General features: G+C 55.6%; 2 protein-coding genes across 7 annotated transcripts in view; one reads left to right on the top strand and one right to left on the bottom strand.

Moving 5' to 3' along the window:
• Positions 1-25,716, top strand: part of CDH23 (cadherin related 23) — a 439,149-nt gene that overhangs the window by 320,851 nt on the left and 92,582 nt on the right. For all 6 annotated transcript variants that reach the window (XR_015156859.1, XM_086382172.1, XM_086382174.1 and 3 more), the window contains exons 22-28: positions 4,096-4,285; positions 4,595-4,740; positions 7,543-7,762; positions 9,426-9,578; positions 11,628-11,741; positions 14,474-14,622; positions 24,815-24,875. Coding sequence is in view for 5 of the 6 variants with exons in the window: in XM_086382172.1 (XP_086238298.1) it covers positions 4,096-4,285; positions 4,595-4,740; positions 7,543-7,762; positions 9,426-9,578; positions 11,628-11,741; positions 14,474-14,622; positions 24,815-24,875 (1,033 nt within the window). In the remaining variant the exon portion in view is untranslated. The remainder of the gene's footprint in view (positions 1-4,095; positions 4,286-4,594; positions 4,741-7,542; positions 7,763-9,425; positions 9,579-11,627; positions 11,742-14,473; positions 14,623-24,814; positions 24,876-25,716) is intronic.
• Positions 17,671-21,113, bottom strand: C28H10orf105 (chromosome 28 C10orf105 homolog). Its single transcript, XM_086382189.1, has 2 exons — positions 20,992-21,113; positions 17,671-18,180 (listed from the first exon to the last, which is right to left on the bottom strand). The coding sequence occupies exon 2, from the start codon at positions 18,173-18,175 to the stop codon at positions 17,804-17,806; it is 372 nt and encodes a 123-aa protein (XP_086238315.1). The 5' UTR covers positions 18,176-18,180; positions 20,992-21,113; the 3' UTR covers positions 17,671-17,803.

The following is a 25,716-nucleotide window of genomic DNA, read 5'->3' as shown; positions in this document are numbered from 1 at the left end:
CTCTGAGGCTGAAACTCACCCCTGGTTCCCATCTCACCCTGTATAAAAGCCAGGGTCCTTCCTTACTGGGCCTACCTGGCCCACAAGATCTGCCCCACTTTAACTCTGGGGAGAAGGACATGTGAGTCCACCCCTCAGTACTGAGTAGACACGGCTGTCCACAGCCACGGGTTTGGGGCACCTCAGCTTTTCCGTGACTCGTGGTAGTGTTTGAAAAAAAAAAAAAAGTTACTCAGAATTTCAAAAAGAACAGAGACAGAATTAAAGCTTATTATATTAAACATCTGCCACATATGTAGTGACAACTTTAGAAATTATAATATTTAAGGTGTATAAAAATTTCATTGCATTTAAGGACAAGTTGTGGGCTTGATTTTCTAGAATTCTGGAGAATTTTTTTAATGTGATAATTTGTCAGAACGCCAGAAATCAAGAAGCCCATACATTAATTGAGCTTGTTATAGTAAAATAATTTCAAAAGGAATAGTCATAAAAATTCTTTCAGATTTTATAGCCGTGAAATATGTGTATGTGTGTATAAGTTGGGGGCCCCCTGGGAACTTCTAAGGTCTCATAATGGCCCTGAGTGAGGTAGCATCTGTGGCTGGGGTTCGAGAAAAGTGGTCTTTAAGGAGGGAACAGCTCACCCAGAGGTGACATCAGGAGGAGGTGATATTTCAATGGAAAAGAAACTAGCCCACCTTCTGACTCATCTCCCACCCGCCTTTGCACACCCACCACACACCCCCAACACACACAGGACTTTCAGTTTCCTGAGCCTGCTGAATTCCTTCCCGCCTTGGAGCCTCTGCACAGCTCTTCCAGCCCCACAGGATGCCCTCTCCTTCCTCTATTCCACCCCTCCCCCACATCCCGACTCTTCCCATGGCTGGCTCATTCTCCTCCCTCTGTCCCAGCTTAAAATGCCACCTCTCTACGCTCCATTTCTTTCAGAGCTGACTCCACGATCTGTGTTTAGGTTGCTTGCTTATTAAGAGGCAGTGTAGCTCAGTGATTAAGTGAGAAGCCTTTTCTGCTACCAAAAGGTCTGGGCTCTAACCCCAGCCATACCACTTACCAGCTGTGTGACCTTGGGCAAGTTACTTAACCTCTCTGTGCTCCAACCTTCCTAAGTAGAAAATGGGGATAAAGTCTCCACTTCATAAGACTGTCATCATATTTAATGAGTCCAAATACACAAAGTACCCTGGCCCACAGTGACTGGTCAGCAAATGCGAGCTGTTGTCTCCATCAGCTGCCTCCCCTGCTGGAATCAAACTGTCTTGTTCACAGTTGAGCCCCAGCACCTGGCACAGGGCCTGGCACATTATAAGGGTTCAGTATTTGTGAATGAGAGCTGTTGATGGACTTGTTCAACTTTCCTCCCCATCCTACCTAGCACCCTCCTCCAACAGGTGGGGTCAAGTCTTCCTTGTCAGAGGGAGATGAGGGCATGTGGCCTGGGACTTTCCCAAGGGCTCCTCTAGAGGGGGCCCTGGGCACAGCTTCTAAAACCTGAAGTGCAGGGTGATTCCAGTGTTTTCTTTCTTCAGAGCGGTGTGCAGACGAGTGTGTGCTGTGTTCCCTTGCACTGGGGGCTGGCTAGGTGCGTGTCTCTGCGCCCATGTGCACTGCACCTGCGTGGGCATGAGCTTGCAGAGTGGTGGTTCTCTGTTTGCAAGTAAGATTTTGGTCCAACTCTCCCTCCCACTCCTGCAGCCTCCTTCAAGGACCTGGCTGATGGGCATTGATTTAGAGCCTTTCAAAGCCCTCCAGCAAAATAAAGGAGAGGGGAGAGGGAGAGAATTATTCCCCGTCAGGCCAGGAGAAAAATGACGGGCGTGAAATGGGAAATAAATGAGGGGAAAGTGGTGAGATTCTACACAATCGCCCAGCAGGGAGCTCACGGGAGGGGTCCCAGCCCACCGCCTTCTGCTGTGCCCCTCCACCATCCTACCACCCAGGAGTGGGCCACAGGGCCAGAAGTCAGGACCCACCCCCAACCATGGTCCTTTGGAAGCAGCTGCCCAAGATTCCCCTTCTCTAGCACTTGGGGATAGGAGAAGGTGTATCAGCACACTCAGCAACAGGCTAGTGTGCCTGTCCTAGAAAGGGTGATTCAGCTACTCTGTGCCTCAGTTTACCAATCCAGAAAATGGGAATAAAAGCTATCTCCATCCTCTACCTTGAGAGAAGCATTGTAGAAGCACAAGGCTTTCTGGTCGCCTCTATCAGTGGGCTGACTACCTGGCCAAAATGATAACAGGAAAGCCTAGGGGACAGAGCTCTTGTTGTCAATACAGAGGTGATTGGGCCCCCATTATAGAGCCTGGGGAAACTTAGCCCCATGCCCACAGCACAGTGAGGGCTCCTCAGGCCTGGAAGGCTGAGGCCACCTCCCTGCCCCCTGGATACACCAAGGCTGGGAAGGGAGGAGATGGGCTAGGCAGGTGGGGTGGGAGTAGCACCATTTCCCACTCTCTGAAGTGAAAAAAGCCCTGGATGGTTTGGAGTCAGAGCCAACACTGGCCCCTCTCCCTGCCTCCCCGGGGCCTAGGGGCAGACAGACGCCCTCGGCAGGACAATCCATCTGTCTGTTCTGGTCTAATGGCCCCTGAGATGCCTCCATCTGGGGTTTAAGCCAGAGGAGGGACAGATTCTGCTGCCAAAGCACAAAAGGCCCCACATCAAGTAAGATGAAGGAGCTGACAAGGCCAGGCTGTCATCCCCGAGTGTCCTGGAGTTAAGAATGACACCGTCCTGATGCAGCCCCTGGGGCTGCAGTCACACCCCGTTGATCTTGTCCATCCTGGGTGCTGCTGTGGACCCCACAGTACAGGGTTGGGGTGAGCTGACGGGTGGGTGCCACTGCTGTCCTGGGACCCTACGAGGCCTCTAGGGTGGCAGCTGGGTCAGCTCCACGGGCGGTGCTGTGTGATACTGAGTCTGGTCCAGGCCTCTCTGAGCTCTGCTTTCTCCTGTGGGAGGTATGATGGTAGAGGAGTTCCCTATGAGCAGAGATCGGTGGGCGTAGGGACCTGGGAGAGAATGGGCTACAGGGTTTGTTGCCCTGGACTAGGTCAGCATTGAGGTTGATCCCTTCATGGAGTGGGGCTTACAAGTGGGATACCACAGTGGGGCTGAAAGGTTTAACGGGCCGTGGTGTCTGGGGCCCCTGTCCTAAGACCTCCCCCTTCTCGGATATGGCATCCCTCGCTCCAGGGAAAGTCACCCCTCTCCATCCCCCAGCCCCACCCCAGCCCCATGACTGGCCCCAATTTACTGGGACCCACTCTTCAAACCGGGGGGCTTGTCCATGGCTCCTTTCCCATGCCCTGTCATTCTTGGTGTCACAGAGTCCTCACAATCTAAAGCCCCAAAGGAAGGAAGAAAGGGTTCAATGATGAAGGAGCCAGATCCCCAAATCTGGAGTTTCAGATACTTTCAAAAGATCAGCCAAGGATTTGGACTCCGCAGCACTCCCTAGCCCCCACCCTGAAGAATTCCATGGTCGTAGGCTACAGGGCCTCCCTGCTGCCCCAGGAGCCCATGAACACATTAACCCCACTTGTCTGGAAGGAGGGGCACTGCCAGTGTTGTCTGCTAGAGGGATCTAGAGCCACTTCCTGGCTGGGAGATTTAGGGAGACTCGTCGTGCCTCGTCTGTAAAGAGGGCTTTCTTCTAGGTGCCCTCCTCCTCAGACTGCTGACACAGTAGGTGGAGAAGGCCTGTGAGGTTCAGGGAGCCCCTTCAGGCTGGTGGGTGCTAGGTATCGCTGTTACAGTTCAGAAACCGCGGCTTAGGTGGGGAAAGGAACTTACTACCTAAGACCGAAGCTGAGTGGGTAGAGAAGCCAAGGAGCCCTGAATTCCCACTGTGGTTCATCTTCTGAACCTCCTGCCTCCCAACCCCTAGAGACACCCCCTGCTGAAGCCAGGAGGAAGACCCAATGCCTGAGTCTGAGCCAGAATGCCTCCAGTGCCCAGGCAGTGGGGTGCCCAGCATGGGAGCTCAGACAACCGGGGCAGGCAGCCCAGGCCACAGAGAAACCTTCTTGGGCTGGGCTCAGTTGAAGGGCCAGTTCTCCCCGGCAGGTGGTGGCTGTGGACCCAGACGTGGGGGAGAACGGCACCCTGGTGTATAGCATCCAGCCACCCAACAAGTTCTACAGCCTCAACAGCAGCACAGGCAAGATCCGCACCACCCACGTCATGCTGGACCGGGAGAATCCCGACCCCCACGAGGCGGAGCTGATGCGCAAAATCATCGTCTCTGTCACGGACTGTACGTTCCCCTCACTCCTGGGCTGTGGCCCCTGACCCTCGGTGACCTGGGGACCTCCCCCAGTGCATGTCCTCTGGCCATCCCGGGGCCTGCCCAGGAGGGCGGTAACTTCATCATTAAGAGCGGAGTGACACCCACCTCCCAGTTGTGACCGCCAGAGCACCCTTAGGAGGCAGAGCGGGGCTGGGGGTGTAGGGCCCAGGCTGCCTCCTGGAGGGGCCGCTGGGATGGAAGGCCTCTGAATCGTCTTTCTCCCTCTCCCTTTTTCTCCTGCACCCCTCTTCCCCCCTCCTCTCCGTGGCCCCCTAGGTGGCACACCCCCTCTGAAAGCCACCAGCAGTGCCACCGTGTTTGTGAACCTCTTGGACCTCAATGACAATGACCCCACCTTTCAGAACCTGCCTTTTGTGGCTGAGGTGCTTGAAGGTACCCCTGCAGGGGTCTCTGTCTACCAGGTGAGTTTCCCTTTCGTGGCCTGAGATCCTGCTCTCTGTCATCTCCTCACTTCATACCAACCTGCCAGCCAGGGAGCAGTGGGTGCTGTGTGTGCCCAGGTTGCGATGGGCACTTTGCATGGGTGAGGGGCAGCTGAGACAGGACACAATCCACTCCAGGCTTGGAGAGCCAGTGCTCTGAGAGATGGAAATGGAAGGCTCCCTGGAGGAGGAGAGGCTTGAGTTGGGTCTTGCAGGAAAGCGCCCAAGGAGATGGATAAAGGCAGAGGGAGGGAGGCAGAGACAGAATTCCGGGAAGCCAAATGGCTTTCTCAGAGCCTGACTGTGATGGTCTGGCCCGAGACTCTCAACACTCCACGCCTGTAGGTGGTTCTGTAGGTGGTTTTAGGACACAAAGAAGGTCAGACGAGTGTAGCCCAGACATTCTGTCTCTGTGGGCAGCCCCCTCTCCTGTAAGCCCCAAGGCAGCCCCACATGGTGGGTGGGATCCCTCCACTTTTCAGGAGACATAAAGAGACTTGCCCAAGTCCCTGTGGCCGAGAAGAGATGGGCCTGGGCCTTCTGCCTCCCGCTTCACCACCCTTCTGTTCGGCGGGGGTGGGGCGAAGGTTCAGGTTCAGGGGAGATGATGCCCTAATAGGGCTGTTTAGAAACACTGAAAGGCCCTTGAAGTTAAGAGCTGGGCTTTGGAGTAGGCTTCCCAAATCTACCACCGATGTGCTGGGTGACTTGAAGCACCCTGTTTAACCACTCTGGGCCCGTGAAATGGGGATCAGAACAGTACCTGGCTGGCCATGTTGTGGGGATCCAATCAGACATATGTATAAGCAAGCTGGCACTCGGACTGCGGGAAATACACAGCAAGTGATGTACTCATGACGTGTGTGTCTGTCACAAGGGTTTCTACATGAGAGACAGTGGGATCCCATAGCAAGGGGTTAGCCTGATCCCATCAAAGAAGACAGGGCTATTTGTCAAGACTCCAGAACGGTTCACCTTGGCCATGCCCTGAAGCCCCGCTGTGCTTCAGTTTCTTCAGAGGGATGGTATGGGGAGGGAGGAGGGAGGAGGGTTCAGGATGGGGAACACATGTATACCTGTGGTGGATTCATTTTGATATTTGGCAAAACTAATACAATTATGTAAAGTTTAAAAATAAAATTAAATTAAAAAAAAAAAGAGAGATTAAGGTTCCAGGGAGCATTCTCTCTCTCCAACAGAACCTTCTCCCCAAACCCCCAGCAGGGGGAGCTGCAATCCAGGAAACTGCAGCCACTCCCTGAGGAGGAGTCCCTCCCAAATAGGAGGGTGGAGCCTCCAGACAGGTTCTCCTCTAGACTCACAGACAAGAGAGGGAGGAAACACCCAACAGCACAGCTTCTGAGTTTATGGAGGAACTGGCTCAGAGTCATGTGAAGATGGTTGGAGGAACTGGGAGTGTTTAACTGGGAAACTGTCTTTAGATACAGAAAGGGAAATGGAAGTCACTCAGTCCTGTCCGACTCCCTGCGACCCCATGGACTGCAGCCTACCAGGGTCCTCTGTCCATGGGATTTTCCCGGCAAGAGTACTGGAGTGGGTTGCCATTTCCTTCTCCAGAAAGAGGGCTCTAACTTAAGCTGTGCAGTTCCCCAGATCCCCTCTACAACCTCAGATAATAATGATTTCTGCTGAATGTGCAGAAGAACTTTCCCCAGGGATTAGAGCTGTGCAGATAAATTAGAAGTAGCAAGTCCCCCAGTGAGGAAACCGTTCAATCTGAGTCTGGATACTCTCTTCTTGTCCGGCTTGTTGGATGTAAATTAGACCAGGTGACACTAACATTGACTTTCCATCTTGAGCCATGCCGTGCTGTGCTGAGTCACTTCAGTCGTGTCCAGCTCTGCAACGCTATAGGCTGTAGCCCACAGGCTACTCTGTCCACGGGATTTCTCAGGCAGGAATACTGGAGTGGGTTGCCATTTCCTTCTCCAGGGGATCTTCCTGACCCAGGGATTGAACCCACGTTTCTTAAGTCTCCTGCACTGGCAGATGAGTTCTTTACCACTAGCACCACCTGGGAAATCCCCTCAATCCTGAGAGTCTTGGTTAGATCCAAAGCTCTCATTTTAACTGTTTTTGCACATTTTTCCTCAAATGTCTTGAATCTTCTTCTGTAAAACTTTCAACATATCAGAGCCCTGAGTCAGGACCTCTCTCATCGGCACTGGAGGTGCAAATGGTAAGAGCTGGGAGCAGCCTCAGGACTGAGAGAAAGCTGGCCTACGTGTGTCCTCAAATGACTTTTAACAACCAGCTGTATCATCTTATTTTTGTTGTCTTACAAATAGAAGAGACCATGGGAGGGAATCCTTTTTATCAAGCATTTTGTGTCGTTGAGTTCCACATAGTTGAAGGGGTCTGAGCTGTTAACAACTGCTCCTAGCCAGCAGTGTGAGAGTCAGGGGTGAAGGAGACCCCTGAGTTTGGAGAGGGTCCTGGGCCAGCTGGAGTGAGTCTGGAAGAGCTTCCTTCTGAGGAGAGCAGGGTTTTGAAGGGAGAAGGCTGTAGACCTGGCCACTGGTTCTGGAAAGCCCCTTTCCCACCTCTCCCACCCCCAGCCCCACTTGTCGCATCTGTATACCTTTCAGCTCCGACAGGCTGACCCCCGTAAGAGCATCTGGGAGGCCGCATTGTGGATAGTGGCCTGGCCTGAGGCTCTGGGGTAGCAGCCGTGTCATTGGGAAGGAGGGGGCACTTCTCGGGGGGTGCGCATCAGTACCGGTGTCCCCACACCTCACTCCAGCGCCGCCTCTCCCTCAGGTGGTGGCCATCGACCTGGACGAGGGCCTGAACGGGCTGGTGTCCTATCGCATGCAGGTGGGCATGCCCCGCATGGACTTCGTCATCAACAGCAGCAGCGGCGTGGTGGTCACCACCGCTGAGCTGGACCGCGAGCGCATCGCCGAGTACCAGCTACGCGTGGTGGCCAGTGATGCAGGCACGCCCACCAAGAGCTCCACCAGCACGCTCACCATTCGAGGTGAGGGGGCGGCGTGCCTCCTGCTGTGCTGAGTGCATGGCATGGGCCCGAGGTCAATGCCAAGCTGGCTGGGAGCCCATGCCCGTCACTGCTGTCCACTGTCCGGGCAGCAAAGACTGCCTTGCCGATGGGCATCCTCTTCAGTTGGAGCCATTCGACATAGCCCTTCATGTCTCCACCAGTTCAAAAATGCCAGCAGGGCCTTCTCTTTACCTGGTCACTGACTGCAGGGTCCCAGAGCCCAGGAGCAGTGACCTGGCCACACTGCTCAGGTCCCCCAATTTGATCCCAGCAGCATCAGAGAGGGTTTGAACAGGTGGTGGCACCCTCGGGGTTACGAGCAGGCAGGGAGGTTCAGAGCTCTTTGTCTTTGGAAGACTTCCTGTTTGCGATGTAAAGGGAAGCTTCCCTTCCTGTATTCAGGGAACGCCTGAAATTGCTGTGGAAGGGCAGCACCTGGGAAGAGGGCAGCTGGGATTCCCAGACTCCCTAAGATTTCTCACCCCCTGGGGCCCTGTCGATAACTCCCACTGTCTCCACCCTCCAGCAAGGCAGGGCCAGGCTGAGGAGGGTTACTATTGCTCACCTACTCGGACTGTATCTTTAATTTCTGGGACAAAACTTGGACGTGGACATGAACTCTTGCCAGGGGGCCAGGAGTAATCCCAGGGAAATTAGTTCAGAATGCAACAGGCAGGAGATGGGCTGTTATCTCGGATAGGCCTGGTCCTGTCCTGGCTCCTGCTGGCCTCCGTGGGATGGGGAGTGGGTAGTAGTAGGCCTGGCACAAACGTTCACCTTCCTTAATCATGACCCAAGATGATGGAGGCTAGAGAGAGCTGAACATCCACTCTCTTATTGATCCAAGGCTTGGGGGTTCCTCGTGCCAGTTTGATGACCCATGTCTGTGCCCGTGATTGACAAGGCAGATGTCCAGCCCTCTCAAAGAGGACCCCAGATTTTCGTTTTCCAAGACACAGCAGAAACCATGTCATCCCACGAGCTGATCATTTCTCCTGGTGTTACCGCAAAGAGGAGCCGAAGAAGGGTGGGGCTCATTTCACTATGAAGGTCATCCTAGGTCATCTGCCAAAGGAATGGGGGCCTGACGTGCAGAGCTGCAAAACAAATCTGTAAGGGAAATTAGACTTTGGGGGCTAGTTCTCAAAGCCAGCTACTTTCCCTGGGATAAACTGGGGACAGGCCTCCCCAAGACCCCCACCCACCATTCTCTTGCTGTGTGACTTTGGACAGGTCGTTCAGTTCCTCTGAGCTTCCTCATCTATATAGTGTGCCAAATGATGGGTGCCTAGTGAGGATGACATGAGGGGCCCCTGTGGTCCTTTACAGGAAGCACTTAGCCTGGGCCTGGCACCTGGGGAGAGCGAAGGAATGTGATGACTGTCATCACAGTCGTCATTGTCGTCGTTAGGCACATACTGGAGACTCTGGGGTTTCGGTGGCATGAGCTACAGGAGGGGGCAGAATCTCTGTTCAGCTCTGTCCTGGCCCCAGCAGCCATGGGGGCCTTGGCCCATGACCAGCAGGTGTTGACTCCTAGGAAATGTGTTTCCTGTTGGTCTGTGGCATGAACTGGTGCCTTTGGAGCTGGCAGTTTAGGGTGGAAGCCAGGCCTAGCCCTGAGTGCCGACTCTGCCCCCAGTGCTGGATGTGAATGACGAGACGCCCACCTTCTTCCCTGCCGTGTACAATGTCTCCGTGTCGGAGGACGTGCCACGGGAGTTCCGGGTGGTCTGGCTGAACTGCACCGACAGCGACGTGGGCCTCAATGCCGAGCTCAGCTACTTCATAACAGGTGTGGCCCTGCCTCCCCGCCCCTCAGATGAGCAGCCAGCCCGGAGTGGGCTCGGGAAGCGGGGAAGAAGGGATAGGACCTCCACTGGCCATCAGCCTTTTGCCCCTGCTGGGGCCTCAAAGATTTGCTCTTGACTTTTCCCACAGGCTCTGCACCTGGGTCCCTCTGGTCTGGCTCTCTTGGTCGGGGGAGGGCAGGGGCATGCCTTCTGTACCTATTGGATGATGGGGGGGTCTTGCTGAGGTTTGTTCTAGAGGGTGGTGGAGCCAGTGACTCCTGGGGAGAAGCCTGCCCCCAACTCCACCCCACATCAGGGTAACAAAGCAGTGGCTAAAGGAATGTGGCCTAGCCCTTCCCAGGGCACCTTTCACTCATGATGAGACTTTTCATCTGTTTAGAGACAAATAGTTTAGATATCTCTGAGTGAAATGATTTTAGCTTAAAAGTGTCGAGTGGCTACCACCTAGAGAGCTGTGGAGAAATGTTATGAGGCCACGTCCTGGCTCCACAGGAGAAAGTGAGCTGTGACCAATTAGTGATGTCTGCAACAGCAGTAGTCTTGGTAGGTGGTGGCAGACATGCTATGTATTAGCCATTCCTGGATTAGAACAGTCTACCAGCATTCTTCAGTCCATGGCCCACCTGAGAGGTGCCAGGGTGCATGGAAGAGAGCAGGGCAGTTCTTTCACATTCCTCGGCCCTCCCTTCGGCCATTTTACTGGCTCAGTCTTTGCTCTGCCCCTGGCCTGCCTGCAACCACATTACACACACACTCATATGCACACGTACCTGTGCACACACCAGCCTCCCTGACGCCTCTCCCCTGAGTAAAGAATCCCAGGCTACAACCCACCCCCAGCTTGCTGCCGCCCAGGTGACCTCCCAGGCCTCCACCTCTCCTTTCCAGATCCTTTCCCTCCTTCCCCTCCCTGAAAGAGGCCCCACACCTTCAGACCAGCTCCTTGCAGGTTGTTCTCAAGACTGCTCTGGAAAAGGCTGTTATCAAGACCCGACATGGCACCAGCCATGGTTCAGCCTCCGGCATTGCTCGTGTCTTAGTTCCTCCCCTGCCCCTTGAAGCCGGATTGTGCCCCTTGTAGATGGTGCTTAAGACACTGGGAAGCAGGTATTAGAGACTCGGGGGACAGAGTGCTTTCTCCAGGGGCCAACCATGTGAGGGCAAGGGAGCAGCTGGTGGCAGCCTCCAGGGTGACTTCCCGGCGCCTCAGAGTGGCCAGTCCCTGCTGACCTGAGAGCCCCCCAGCCCTAGGCTTCTCAGATCTTAATTTTGCACATTCTGCCAGGCGCTGCACAGCATCCCAATCCAAGCTAGCATAATCCCAGTTCAGTGACGCCCTCTGCTGCCCAGAGGGCCACGCTGCCTCCCAGCTGGCCGGGAAGGGTCTCCACACTGTTCTGATGGAGTCATTTCCAAGTTTGTCCTTTCCTCTCCTCTCCTCGGAGGGGAGACCATCCCCCTTCCCACCTGGCCCAGAACTCAGGAAGACTCAGTAACGCTTGTCTCCTGTCCACTTGCCTCCACTCTTTACTCCGTGTAGTCTCCGGGAGTCCCCACTCAGAGAGCCCAAGACCACTCGGCTGACCCCAAAGTCCTCAACCACATATAAAAGCCCTGACCTTTCTGACAGACAGGCAGGGGGCAGAGTGGAGAAGGACCTGGGTTCAGGAACCAGACTTTCCAGTTGGAGTCCTACACCCCGAGTAGGTGACAGTGCACCAGAGCCTCACTAAAGGACCACTTTCCTGCTCTGTGACGTAGCGACAGCACAAATGAGATGCAGCGCCTGGTACACAGTAGGTGTTCTGCCAGTGTTAGACTCAGGATTTCAGGCATTCGACCCTTCACCCAAGCCCACGTAGGCAGGCCCACGCCCTCATCAGAGCCCCCTAGGACCTGGTAGTGCTGAGTGGACAACACAGCCTTTCACCCCTGGACCAGCCCTGTGGTGTCCTGGCTCAGAAGCCGAGCTGGGTGCCACCACCCTTTCCCTGGCTCCTGACCAGTGCTTCATTCTCTCTCCCCCGCAGGTGGAAATGTGGACGGGAAGTTCAGTGTTGGCTACCGCGATGCCACAGTGAGAACAGTGGTGAACCTGGACCGGGAGACCACAGCCACATACACGCTCGTCCTGGAGGCCATCGGTGAGCACCAGCCCACCCACCGAGCTTGCGTGGGTGCCCTTCCAGGAGCTGGCCTTGAGGCAAAGGCTGTGTGCCCTGGTGACAGTGGGAAAAGGGCATCCAGACCCTCAGCATAGCAGCATCGCCTTGCCAGCCGTGAGGCTCGGCGCGTGCTGCTACATGCAAGATGCTAAGGTGGTGTGGTGGGGGTTACATGGGGGCCAGACAGGAGACCAGCATGTAGACAAATCACTGCAAAACTAGAACAGAGCAGGAAAGGGTGAAGGGATGGCCCAAAAGTACAAGCAGCAAGGGTGGTAGAAACATGCAGAGGGGGGTGATCAAGACAGGCTGCTTGAAGGAAGTTGCCTCTGGGAGTGCCTTTGGATTAATTAGGACTGTTAGTGGCAATTCTTAAAATAAACTAGTTCCAGCAGGATAGGCTCACAAAACCGCACTGGTCCACAGCGAGATGGAGCTTTAACTGTTGAGTGGCGTTGGGGCTCAGACGATGCCACAGGCCTCAGTCTCTCTGCGTTGGCTGCCTCTGCCCCCTGTGTGTGAGCCCCATCCTCTGGCTCACGTGGTGACAGGTTCTTGCTGCAGTCCCAGCCTTAGTCTGAGTTCCCTGAGCAGCAGGGAACTGCACTTGTATCTTTCCCAGCTTTCCCAGCAGAAACCCTCAGATGAGCTCTGATTAGTTCCATCTGTCCCAGCACCTGTCTCTGAACCCGTCATTACAGCCAAAAGGGGGTGTAATGTGCTAATTAGTTGGGTCTGTCCCTGTCGCTGGGGGAGCTGTCAGACCCACCTGGAACCTCAGGCTTCAGAGTCGGAATGGGAAGTTTCTCAGAGGGACCTTCGGGGCACAGACTTGCCTAAGAGAGCAGGATAGTGCTGATAGAAACAAGACATGCCGCCCACCACCTTGGGGACCACATTGGGTTTCCATATGTGGAGAAGCAGGGAGGGCATTTCAGGCCTGGATTGGAAGATGGGAGAGAGCTCTGTGTCTGGGTGTCCCTTGGTGGGGGGGCTGTGATCAGGTAGGGCCCCTAGTGGAGGCTAAATGTTGAGCTGGAAGTTTGGTCTTTGGTTTCCAGGCAGCAGGGAGCCCTTGAGGACACCAGATGGCAAGAAGGGTGTGATGAGACCTGTGTCCCCCAGACGCCCCTGGTGCTCACAGGAACGCCCTGTTCAGTGTTTTCAGTGATCTCAGGGTGAGAGGCAGTGAGCTCTCTGTGCCTCACTCTAGCCAGCCTGCAGCCGCTCCCCAGCATCTCCCCCGTGCATCTTCCCCCTGCCCTGTCCTCCCCCCATCCTGGAGTGGCCACACCACCCTCTGGAGGCCCATCACCCGCCCTGGGTTCAGCCTTTGCACGAAGCACTGGCGAGGAGGAGAGGCTGGGGCCGTCTATGGAGCCTGGCAACTTACATTGTCCCCAGACGGGGCAAGTAAGCAGTAGCCCCGGACAGTGAGAGGTTGGTCCTGGAGAGGAGCTCAGGAGGACAAAGTGACCTACCTCAGGATAACTCACTGACCCCAGCAGTTCGGCAGCTGGCTTGGGAAGAAGGACAGAGTCATCCCTGGTCCTCAGCCAATACCAGCTGCCCGTACTCCTCCCTGGGATGACCGCCCTTGCCTGGACACGCAGCATTGGGCACAAGAAGGATGACCCAGCCCTGGGAGGGTCCTTCCAGGAACTGAGGGGGCAGAATCCCTGAATACTTAAGGCTTAGAAATCAGGCAGGAAAAAAAAAAAGAAATCAGGCAGAGCCCACATCACTGAATGCAGAGGCCCAGTCCGTTTGGCAGGCATGTTTGACCCATCTCATGTTTCATAAGAAATGATAGTTAGTTTTGAACATTTAAAAGTCAGGCGATTTTAGTCAAAAGCTCAGATGTTTGCTTTCTCTTGAAGAATCAGAACATCTAGTGTCCCTGGGCCCCATTCCGCCTGTCCAGTGTGGACGGGAGCAGAGGACGGCTGCCGCAGAGGCAGACACGCGCGGGTGTGTGCCATGGACCTCACCCTCCTGGCCCCAACAGCAGTGGGGTTTGTCATCTCAGTCCCTGTAGCTGCTTCCTAGGGCTGTTGGAACACATGATCACACTGTTGGTAGCTTAAGGAACAAATTTATTTTCTCACGGTTCTAGGGGCCAGAAGTTCAAAATTAAGGTGTCAGCAGGACTGCATTCCCTCTGAAGGTTCTAGGGGAGGGTCCTTCCCCACCTCTTCCGGTTTCTGGTGGCTCCAAGTGTCCCTTGGCTTGTGGCTGCAGGACTCTTGTCTCCACCTCCAACTTCACATGGCCTTCTCCTCTCTGTGTCAAATCCACGCCCTCCCACCCCCATGCCTTTCTCTTGTAAGGACCCTTGTCATGGGATTTACAGCCCACCCAGATAATCCAGGATACCTCCTCTCAGGATCCTTAATTACATCTTCAAAGTCACTTTCTCCCTGTCAGGTTACATGTACAGGCTCCCCGGAAGTTGCAATAGGTGTGTCTTTCGGGGGTCACCATTCAATCTACTTCAAGCCTCAGTCACCTCCTCTGATAATGCACCCGCTTGGCAGGCTTGCTGTGAGGACTGAATGAGTTCTTGGGACATGTTAGATACTGTTAGTGTTGTTCCTAACCTAGAGAAAAAGAGCCACTCCCTTGCAGAGGTGGGGGAACAGAGTCTGGCTGGCACCCGGGAGCGCGCCCCTCAGGCAGCTGCTAACACCACCGTCCTTGGCCCCCCACAGACAACGGCCCCGTGGGCAAGCGGCGCACGGGCACAGCTACCGTGTTTGTCACCGTCCTGGATGTGAATGACAACCGGCCCATCTTTCTGCAGAGCAGCTACGAGGCCAGCGTCTCCGAGGACATCCCTGAGGGCCACAGCATCGTGCAGGCAGGTGACGGCAGGTGGGGGCGGGGGAGGCAGGGCCACATTCAGTTCAGAACATGCGCTCAGTGGCCTTGCGGCAGGATGGAAACAGGGGTCAGTCCAGCTGCTGCTCCCAAGTAGCCAGTGCTGGAACCAAAGAGGGACCCAGGCTCCCTCCCTCCTGGGAAGAGTAAGCCCCCAGGTTATGTAACCCAGGATGGATGGGCCCAAAACAGAAGGCCTTGGCCCTCCTCTTCCCCCCTCCCTCCATCCCCCACAGGCCTCTCCCCACCCCCTACTGCACCCAGAAGGCCCTTTCAGAGCAGGAGGGAGCTGGAAACGTCACATTTCCCAGAAAGGAGAGAGCCACGGCCCAGCACAGCCCAGAACAGAGCTGCTTTCACAGGGCTCTTGGCTGAAGCTCCCCTCTCGGGAAATAAACAGGCACAAAAAGAAAGGGCTCCTTTGCCCAAGGAGCAGGAGCTACAGCTTTGAGCCTCGGGGGAGGAAGGCAGGGACCTGAAAAAGGAGGCTGGGTGCCCTCCTGAACCCTCCCTGGAGGCCTCAGTTGCTGGGTGGGGAAGGAGGCCGGGCATGAATTACCCTCCTAACCAGCTGTGGGGTTTCCAAGTTGGAGGCTGAGCCAAACAGAGCAAATCTGGGCCTGCCCGCTGGGACAGGCTCCCAGGCTTGGGAGGGGCCGAAGAGTGGGAGGTTGGCAGTGTGCCCACCTCCCTGCATCAGGGCCAGGCGTGGGGCAGGAGGGGAGCCGGGAGCAGGGTGCTGACTCCCAGAGGCACCAAGAGTCCAGGAAGCCATGGGTTGGCAGGGTCTGGGGGCTGGTTCCAGAAAAAGTTTTCTCCCTCTGAGCCTCGGCTCCTAGGGCCTTAAAGACACCCACCACACCAAGCCATGGGGCCCCACTCTCCCCTAGCCTAAAACTTAGCACCTGCCACCCCTAACTCACACAGGTCTCCAAGGATCAACCTGGGAACACAGATGGGGGTACAGCAGACCTTTGAGAGCCCTCTCCTCCCCACCCCTAGCTTTTTGTCCTTCAGGTCAAGGGTAACCTTACTGCCCACCCCTGTGACACCACATGCCAGGCAGAGCATGCTGGCCTGGGGGGTGATACGGTGACCAACTCCAGGCAGAATTCAGCCTGGGGTGTCTCAGGTAGACGTGACGGGGGGAAACCTGTGCAGGAAGAGGTTACTGCGCTGTGGGAGGAGGCCTGCCCCGCTTTCTAAACCCCAAGACTTGGTTTCTATTTATATAGACTACTCAGAGTGAGATCCTAGAGCCTGTGAGTAATATAAGGCAGTCACCGATTCTCCCCATTTCTCAGGGAGAAAATCAGGCTCTGGTGATTTCTCAAGGCCCTGGAAGTAAGTTTCTGGCCAAAGTGGACTTGCTCTCAGATGTCAGACTGACCTGAGAGGAAGGCACAGTGGGCCTGCTGGGAGAGACAGCTTCTCTGCAGGGGCATCCAAGGGAAGAAGGGGGTGCCCCCAGGGCTAGACAGGGCCACCCTTCACTAAGTAAACAGAGGCCCCATGCCTCTGAGCCTGTTGCTGGTGAGGCAGATGAGGGGCTAGACTTGGTCTTGCTCTCTGGGGGCATCCCAGGCTTGCAGAAAGGAGCAGCCATGACGGGGATGACCCACACTGCCCAAAGGAACTGGTCCCTTTCCTCCCTTGATTTCAGCAGGAGGAGGCTTCAGGTGGAGACAGAGGACTTCATGGAGGGCGTGCATGCTGAGTGAGCTGTAGCCCAGGGTGGACAGATATTTCAGTTTGCCTGGAGTCTTGGGTCAGGATGAGGCTAGAAACATCATTTGCAGTCAGCTCCCAGTGGGCACCGAGCACCAGACAAAGAAGCTCTGGCTTGATCCAGCAGTAGGGAACCAGCAATGGTTCTGGAGCTGGGGAGTGGCAGAACCAGAGCTCACTCTGTGAGAAGACGTGCCTGGCTGCTCTGTGGATTGTAGCAGGGTTATGCAGAGCAGTCCCTAATGGGGTACAGGTGACCCTAGCCAGGTGACTCTGGGGCAGGAGCTGGGCAGTTCAGACCCCTCTGCCCAGCCCCCCAAATTGGGGACCAACCAAAGTGGTTAGCCCCAGCCTTACGAGGAGAGGTTGAAGGTTTGGGATTCTGAGAAGCCCAGCCTGGGGTGGGATTGCTTTGACAGTAGCCAGTCATTGAAGCAATCACCAAAAATATGATAGCACACCTCATGTGGTCAAGGCCTGAGGTTCCACAGCTGTCCTGGAGAGGCCTGGACCCTGTCAGCTGGAGGAAGCCTGCCTCCCTCCCTGGATGAGGCATGGAGCCTCTACGATGCTCTCAGAGCCCGGATAATATCACCTCCAGTTGCTGACAGTGCCTCCTCCCGCTCTGACACAGCGGCAGTCCTGGCCTCTGCAAGGAGCTGCTTAAGTCATTCCCAGCCCCTTCCTTATCCATCCTGGCTCAGGTGCATTGAGTGGGGGTGGGGGGGGGGGGGGGGTTGGGGGCGGTTCCAAGGTGACAGCCAAGATTGTGATTGGCTAGGTGTGTTGAGAGCCCCCAGAATGCCCCTCCTCCTAGCAGGCACCCAGCATCTGATTCACCACAGGGGTGCTGGCTGCTCCCATGGATTACAGGCAAATGCAGGCAGCGTCCAGGAAGTCGGGGGAGAGGATTCCCTGGGTTCCCCTTTGCCTCGGGCACTGAGTTGGCACAGAGGGCAGGACACTCCCTTGCCCCCAGCATGGCTGAGTATTTCACTTGGCTGGAGGGAACCTTTGGCCATTCAGCAACTCGCACTGGAATCTGAGCTGGGCTTTGGCACCTGGAGGGTGGGCAGGGCTTCTCTTGGGAAGAAAGGGGACTGCTTCCTGGAGATGCTGGTGCCTGGTGGTCAGAGAGGGGCCTTGGGGGCCCCACGTTTGTACCGTTGAAAGCTTTGGGCCAAGGGTCCAGATGGTTGCAGGTGCCGTCACTGGTTCAGGAGCCTTCCAACCCGCAGCGGTAAAGTGGCGGCAGGAAGGAAGGCATTCTTCGGGCACGATCCCTGGGAAAGGCCACGGGCCTGAGTGCACAGGGTACCAATGGCAGTGGGCATGTGGCCCAGGTTGTTTGGGCCACTGTCCTCTTGCAGCCGGAGGTGCCTGGTTCTGCCCAAGGCAAGAGGGTCTGTGGATGGGATAGGAGGACACCCCTGTCACATCTTGGTAGATTCCGTGCAGTCGTAATCGTGGTTGTCCTCTCTGGCCGGCAGGGGGCGCCGGGGGGCAGGCCGGCCGCGGCGGAAGCTGTGCAGGGAGCGGCGCAGCGAGCCCAGGCGCTTCCAGAGGCGGAGCTGGGGCTCGCTGGGGCTCCCCGGGTGGTGGGGCATGCACTCGTGGGCCCGGCGGCGGCTCGGGTCCAGTGCCCGGGGCTTGCAGAGGGTCATGAACAGCAGACAGGTAGCCAGCAGAAGGAAGATGCAGGCCAGGGCAATGAGCACGGGGATGGGGTCAACAGCCTCTGAGAGCCTCCCTGGAGTGGCTGGAGCTGTGAGGAAGGCGAGGGGGCTGGGGCCCTCTGTGTTCATGGCTCCTGCAACAGGAATGGGACAGGAGCAAATGAGCTGGACTCAGGACTGGAGGGGGAGGGGGACTTTGGGTGCTGGGCACTGCCAAACTAGCTGCAGATAAGATTGCAGTCATTTTCCAGGTTAGAACAGTGAGCCTGGGAGAGGTAACAAGTCTAAAGTCATGCAGTGGGAGAGTGACAGAGCTGGGCCTGAACTCAGTTCCTCCATCTGCTACAGTCCCTGCCTACCTGTCGCAGAGGAGGCAGGAAGGGTAATGCCTTCTGGCATTTTAAAGTCAATTCTCATGAATCACAACAGAGTCTTGGGATCTAAGACCAATCCCGTCCCTAACTTGCTCTGTGACCAGGAACAAACCATGAGTTATAGCTGCAGAGGGCAAGGACCCTAGCAGTTAACTGCCACCAAGGCTACAAACTGGTCGAGTTCTTACAGTGCTTTTATAAACTTAATTGTGAATTTTTTTAAAAAACAAAAAACGAGGTTTCACATAAATATCTGAACACCTGGCTTCTCTTGAAATTCCAGAATTTTAGCAATAGCAACATGGGGTCCATTGCTGCTGGCCCCCAGGGGCTGGGGCTGAGCAGCAGCTGCCCGATTTAGACGGGGTGCTGGCCCCCAGTTCACTGCACTCCCTGCCTTCTGGCCCCCCACACACCTATGTCACCCACCTGACCCCCAGGAGAGTTCCTGTTGGTGCTTCCCAAAGAAGTCCAGCCTGCTCCAGAGACAAGTGAGGAAACTGAAGCCCAAATAAGGGGTAGCCAGGCCCAAGGCCACACTGTGAGCCAATGGCCAAGCTAAAGCCAGAACCAGGAACAAGTTCCCGACCCCTGGACTGGTGCATTGCCACCCTGCTGGCTCCCAGCCCTCTCCCAGGACTTCCTGAGAACACGTGGGAAAGAACCCCCAGAGAGCAGCCTACTTGACAAGGTGGGGCTTGAAACCCCCCAGACATAGTCATCCATTACCACTTAGGATCATCCCACTGGTGGGGGGTGGGGCGGCAGATTCCTTATAGCTGGCAAATCAAACTGAGCTCTTGGTTGCAAATTAACATGGTTAGAGACCAGCTAGTAGATAGCATATTCCCAGCAGGACAGGTGGGCAGGTCTACCTGAAGAGTGGGGACAGAGGGGCCTTGGCCAAGCTGACAGAACCCCAGAAGGCAGGCCACTGTGGTCCCTCTTCCAGATTCCCAAGAGAAGCCAGAAATCTGCACTTTTTTTTAGGCAAACTTTCCTGATGTTGAAGTGTTGCCAACTAATTCAAATCTGGTTGAATCCCCTCTGGAGAGATGGCGGGGGGGGGGGGGCGGGGGGAGTGGTGTGGCAAAAAAGACACTGCAAAGGCCAAACAAACTTGATTTTTTTTTTAATCCAAATGAATTTTCAAATATTTAAAAATACTACGAATGGGCCAAACAAAATACATAAGGAGGCTACATACAGCTTGCAGGCCAACATTTGTGATCTTTGATTTCTACAAACACAGGACAGGAAATCCAGAAGGGAGTTTAATAAGAAATAATCGTTTGTTTCTCTTTGACCTTTGAGACCTTCATGACCTAGAGGATAACAAAGTTCTCTCCTTTTCCTAAGTCACAGCCTAGTCTAACTTAGTCAAGTTCTAGCACCAACACTAGGGAGGAGGAAGGGCTTTAGGTTAAACCGAGACTCTGCCTGTGGGCTGCAGAGCCCACCAAGTTCGCAGGAAGTGGGAAATGGAGAGGGGGCCCCCCCAGTCCACACCCTCCCAAGCCGCCATTGCCACCCCAGGCACTCACCAACAGCCGCAGGACCTAACTCCTGGCTCTCTGTGCCCAGCCTCGTCTGCCTGCAGCCTGCCCTGTGCCCAGGGACTAAGGGCATCCAGTGCACCCCACCCCCCACCCCCACCCAGTCCCCACCACCACTCCTTCCCAGCATTTCCAGAGAATGACCCCTCCCAGCTCCCAGATGGAAATGTTGATGCCCATCCAGCTGCCTGGGGCCTCCGCCTCTTAACATCAGGCCTAGAGAGTGCACTGGCCAGGCCATATGTGGGTTGGCCCTTCCTTGAATCTGGAAGGGAAGAGGGATGGGGTGTGCCCACTGCCATGTCCCCTGGGGAGAGAACTACCCATCCTGCCATCCTCCCCAGGGAAGCGCTTGGCTGGGAGTAAGAAAAGGGCAGTCTGAAGTGAGAGAAGTCACAACCCTGCTAGCCCTAATGCTATTTCGAGACCTCCACATGGACCTGGAGACCCTATCAGACTAACAAAGCAGGTCCAGGCTTCAGTCCTTGGGGCAGTGCTTTGAAAAAACATGTGAGGCTAAATTGGCATTGGAGTATTTTCTCTGGGAGCAGGAGATTCCCAAGTGGTTGAAAATATCAGGCCATCCTTCCAGGGAGGTGCAGCAAGACTGACTGCAGGCCCCCGGCTGCCCTGTCTGAGCAGCCAGCCAGGGCCAGCGGTTCTGGGGAAAGGAGGCCTCTGTCAGACCAAGGCTAGGAATGATCCAAAGAGCAGCTGAAGCCTCTCCCTGCCCACTGGAGCCCCAGGCATGCCTGCAGGCCTCACTTTGGACATATCTCTGCAAGCTCAGTCTAGAACCTTTTTTCTTCATTCAGAGCTCCAAGAGCAGGGCCTGCTGTGATCAGAGGGGACTGACCTCAGCACATCTTTCTGGGTGGCCTGAGACTAACCTGGGCCTAGGTTCCACTCACTACAAAAGCAGAGGGATTCCCCACGTCTGAGCACATGCGCACATCTTCCCCGCAGAACCCCAGGCAGCGTGCTCCCCCACTTCCCTGCAGGCCCCAGCACTGACCTCAGAGCCAGCCCTCAGCGGTCTCCAGCTGGGTGAGAGGTCTTCTCAGCTGTTCGAGGGAGGTCCCGGAAGCACTGGTCGTCTCTGTGACCCCCACCTGCCCTGGGCTCCGCCTGTGTCCCTCAGCCAGCCAGGCAGAGTGGCCCTCGCCCCTCACTCTCCAGTTAGACCTGGCTTTGTCTGGAAGAGTCTGGGCCCTCCCTGGGGGCCAGGAAGGTCGGGATGGCAACTGGGCTGGGAAGAGGGAGCTTCGTGGAGGAGTTGGGCGCTCCTGAGCCTTCCCACGGCCTTCACTGGCCGGTCTCCTTGGAGCCCTCTGGAGGGGCGGGGGACCTTGGGGGGAACGCAGGGGGGAGGGTCTCTCTGACTCTGTACCCGAGGCTCTCACCTTCCCCTGCTGGACGTTTGAATGGTATGGTCGGGGGCAGCCAGCGGGTTGCTATTCAGTGCCTGCCAGCCTCCAGGTTACCGGGGAGAGGGGCTACAAGCCACGCGGCGGGAGGGGACCGGGCAGAGTGATGGGCCCTGGCAGCCCCCAGGCCCCCCTCCCCTTAGCTTCCCAGAAGAGCACCTTCCCTTTGAGGGTATCTGGCTGTAGAAGTGAGGGGGAGAGGCATTTTCAAAAGTCAGAGAAATCACAGGGCAGAACATAGAGGATTGAAAGCCTGCTAGGGCTGCACTCCTTGTAGTTTGAGTGAGCCCTGGAGACCCCCAGGCAGCGGCTACACGCACGCACGCATGCACACACGCGCGCACACACAGTCCCACCCCCCCACCCCCGCCTCCTTTCCTCCTGGAAGCCAGCACTTCCCTGGCAACCAGTCTGCTTAGAAGCCTAAGTCTTCAGCAGCTTTCCCATCAAGGACCCCCAAGCTCCCAGATAGGGGGAGTTGTGGCTCTGACCAAGACCTGAGCCTGGAGTCCACCTGCTTTTTGGGGAGCCTGTTTTTTCGACAAGTAGCTCAGATGGTAAAGAATGTGCCTGCCAGTGAAGGAGACCTGAGTTTGGTCCCTGGGTCGGGAAGATCCCCTGGAGAAGGGAATGGCTACCCACTCCAGTATTCTTGCCTGGGAATCCCATGGTCAGAGGAGCCTGGTGGGCTGCAGTCCATGGGGTCACAAAAAGTCGAACATGACTCAGCGACTAACATTTTCACTTCCTGCCCTTAGCCCTTGACAACAAGAGAAGCATCCTCTGCGTAGTCCCAAGTGGGTAGGATTAGGAGAGTCCGTTAGGTGACTGAGGGGTCGTCTCATCCAGCCCTGTCTTCCAGATAATGAAACTGAGATCTGAAGAGGTGCAGCCTGGCCAGGGTCCCCCGCCTAGCTAGTGGTGGGGACTTGGTGCTTTTCCTGAAAAGGCTGGGCAGGCGTGGCACCGGCATCTGGCACCCTGAGCCACATCAGCCTAAAGATGTCCCCAGCGCTCCATGGGCCTGCTGGATGCCTGTATCTTACACCTCGCCCTTCGGTGAACCTCATTCACTTTCTCTTCCCACGCTGACAGCACACCTCACCTGTGACCTCCGTTTTTCTTACATGGCCGGAGGCAAAACTCCCCAGGTGGCACAGGCTGCCAGGAAAGGGAGGCATCTGGGAAGTCGCACCACGGACAGCAACACCCAAGGGTGTCCACTGGACAGCTCAGCCCTCTTCCTGTCCTGATCCCTTTCAGAGCCAGGCTGTCAAAGTGCCCCGCTACATCCCTCTGAAAGGTTGTTGTTGAAGACACCGGGATTCTTGGCCCCTGGAGGAGAAGAATTCAATCCAGGCCCAGAGACGAGGTTTGATCGCTCAGAGCTTTTGTATAATAAAGTTTTATTAAAGTATAAAGGAGATAGAGAAAGCTTCTGACATAGGCATCAGAAGGGGGCAGAAAGAGTACCCCCTTGCTAGTGTTAGCAATGAAGTTATATACTCTCCAGTGAATCCAAAGAATGTCTGGAGGTTGTAAAGACCTTACCAGACCTACTCCCATAATTTACATTTTATGATAACAGAAAGTTTAATCCAGAGACTGTCCTTAATCCAGAGACTGCCCTCAGGCAGGATGCATTGTTATATAATCCTAAGGAATGTAGAGAAGGAAAAAAAAGTTTGTCCTTTCTTCCTTCTTGAGAATTCCAGACCCCTCTCTCTTTGGGGACCCCTAGACTCCTTATCCGAAGGCACCCCACTCCAGTATTTTTGCCTGGAAAATCCCATGGACGGAGGAGCCTGGTAGGCTGCAGTCCACGGGGTCGCTGGTGTCGGACACGACTGAGCAAGTTCACTTTCACTTTTCACTTTCATGCATTGGAGAAGGAAATGGCAACCCACTCCGGTGTTCTCGCCTGGAGAATCCCAGGGACTGGAAGCCTGGTGGGCTGCTGTCTCTGGGGTCACACAGAGTCGGACACGACTGAAACGACTTAGCAGCAGCAGCAGACTCCTTATCAACCTGCCTAGGAAATGACTCTCTCACCTCCACCTTCTAGCTCTTAAGTCCTCTCAGGGGAGGGAAGAACTCCACAGCAAGGGGCAACGCAGCCATCCCCACCCCAGTGTAAATCAAGAGGACCTTTCAGGAAAAGGTGGCATGTCTCATAACATCAGCCTTCAGCATCTATCTTGGCACCAGACCAGACGCTTTGCGGCAATTATATCTAATTTGCCCATCAACCTCACAAAGTTAATTATCACTGCACCTACTGAGGCTCAGTGGGGTTATTGTATCCATGGCCACATAGCCAGGAAGTGGCAAAGCCAGGGCTTGTGCTTGGGTCTGCCTGACCCAAACCCACTGTTCCTTTCATACCAACAGACTGCCTTCTCTGCACCATCAACATGCTCTTCGAAACCCTTAGACACACAGCACAGGGTTGACGTGATTGCTGAGGACAAGAGGGCAGATCCAGGGAAAGGGCGAAGGTCCCGGGCATTACCCAGCAAGTCGCACATAAGGTGGCCCCGTGGGAGCCTGCCCAGCCATGCAAGCCCAGGCCTCTCTCTGCATCACTTTGCAGGGGTGTTCTCTGCTTCTTTCCAGTGTGTAGTGGGTCGAGGAGGTATTCAGCTCTTGGTTTGATGGGACAGACCTCAGGGCCGTCTGTGGCTCTGCCAGCAGCCTCAAGGTCACATGCGTTGTCAGAAGGGCTAAACACTGGGCATTCTCAGAGTGAGAAGAGCACCCCCAAGTCCCACTGGAAACGGTATAAGCCTTAGGTGCAACCTAGCAAGCCAGGGTGGGCTGGAACTACACTGGAATGATCATGTATGTGAATGGACATGGAGCCATTCCTTTGGCAAATGGGGTTTCTAGGTTTCCACAATGTGGCTGTTATAGTGTACAGTATACTTTCCGGGAGTTGTAGTGTATACAGTGCCAGGCTGGGAGCCAGAATAGCTTCAGACCAAGGAAGTGTGGGCAAGGAGCAGTTGTGCACCCCACCTACCCCAGGTGAGTCTCCTGGACTCTCAGAAGGCTGAAGCGGGGAACCGTGGAGGGCCAAGCTGCACTAGCCAAGCCTGGATCCAGAGAGCCATGGTGTTGTCACCCACCGTCTCGCCCGTGCTCACCAGGAGCCTGGAGGAGTGTCAGGAGAAAGAGCTGGCAGGTCTCCCGCCATGGACAGGGCAGCCTGGGGCCATCAACAGACAGGTGTCCTCATAGGGGACGAGAAAGACATGTCCCTCTCCTCTCCTACACCCCCAGCTTCATGGGAAGCTGGGTTTGGGCAGGACAGGCGTGGGGTGGCGTAAGGAAAGGGGAGGGGCTCCACAAACACCTTCTCTGCCTATAGGTGGAATTCGAGGAGTAACCACGTGTCTCATTCTCCCTCAGCTAAAAGCCACAGATGCAGATGAGGGCGAGTTTGGGCGTGTGTGGTACCGCATCGTTCACGGTGAGTAGGCTGCCCTAGGATGGCAGGGGGAGGTGGTTCCTGCCCCGGGGTAGCAGAGCTCTTCTAGGCTGCCAAGGGTCTGGGAGACGGGTCAGAGTGAGGAACCAGGGATGTTCTCAAATCATTCGCACCAAGTTGGTCGTGTTTTCGGTGAGGATGCATTTGACTGCTGTGCTAAGTTCTTCAAGCCCCATAGCGGGATATCACCCTGACAGAGGGGACCTCGAAGACCAGAGCAGCCCCTAGCAGTGAGCTCCCAAGACACTGAGGTCACTGGCCCAGTGTGTATCATGTGCCCCTGCCTGAACCAGTCACTGTGGCCTTGAACACTGGGACAGCCCCCCACCCCACCCCAGCACCCTCCCAAGGCTGAGTCTCACTGGGCCAGCTAGAATCCCGGGACCATGCCTGAACCAGTCACTATGACCCGAGACTGCAATATGCTGATCTCGCTTCTGGAATCAGGGGTGAGCTCACCCCTATGAGTAGAAGTGGCTGGATCCCAAAGGAAAATGGGAGTCCGCAAGGGGAGGGAGTGGGTGCTTCCTCACTAAACCTCTCACAGAGAATTTTTGTGTTCCGTTCTTTGTAATGCCCCAGTGTCCTCTGGAATAGTGAATCTGCTGACACCTCCAGGTGTGGAGGTCTCGGGACCTCTAGGCTTTCCATAAGGGGGGCACAGAATGAGCGTCTACCTCCTCCCTCAAATCCTGCTAGGCTAGGGGAGTGTGAGGCGAGGCTTCTATACCACTTCAGGCTTCGGCCAAGTGCCTGAGACCTCTGGGAAGGGTCTGCCCTCTGGGGGTCTGGGCTCCCCATCTTCCCCTCCATAACCATGATC

Source organism: Bos grunniens, chromosome 28 (assembly GCF_055505025.1).
Source record: "Bos grunniens cultivar Pamir isolate PY7600 chromosome 28, Bosgru_T2T1.0, whole genome shotgun sequence".
NCBI classification, from domain to species: domain Eukaryota; kingdom Metazoa; phylum Chordata; class Mammalia; order Artiodactyla; family Bovidae; genus Bos; species Bos grunniens.
The sequence above is the reverse complement of the archived record's forward strand: the minus strand, read 5'-3'. Positions and strand labels throughout refer to the sequence as shown.

Coding starts and splice junctions, on each gene's coding strand:
- C28H10orf105 (XM_086382189.1), bottom strand. CDS start 18,175: ATGAACACAGAGGGCCCCAGCCCCCTCGCCTTCCTCACAGCTCCAGCC.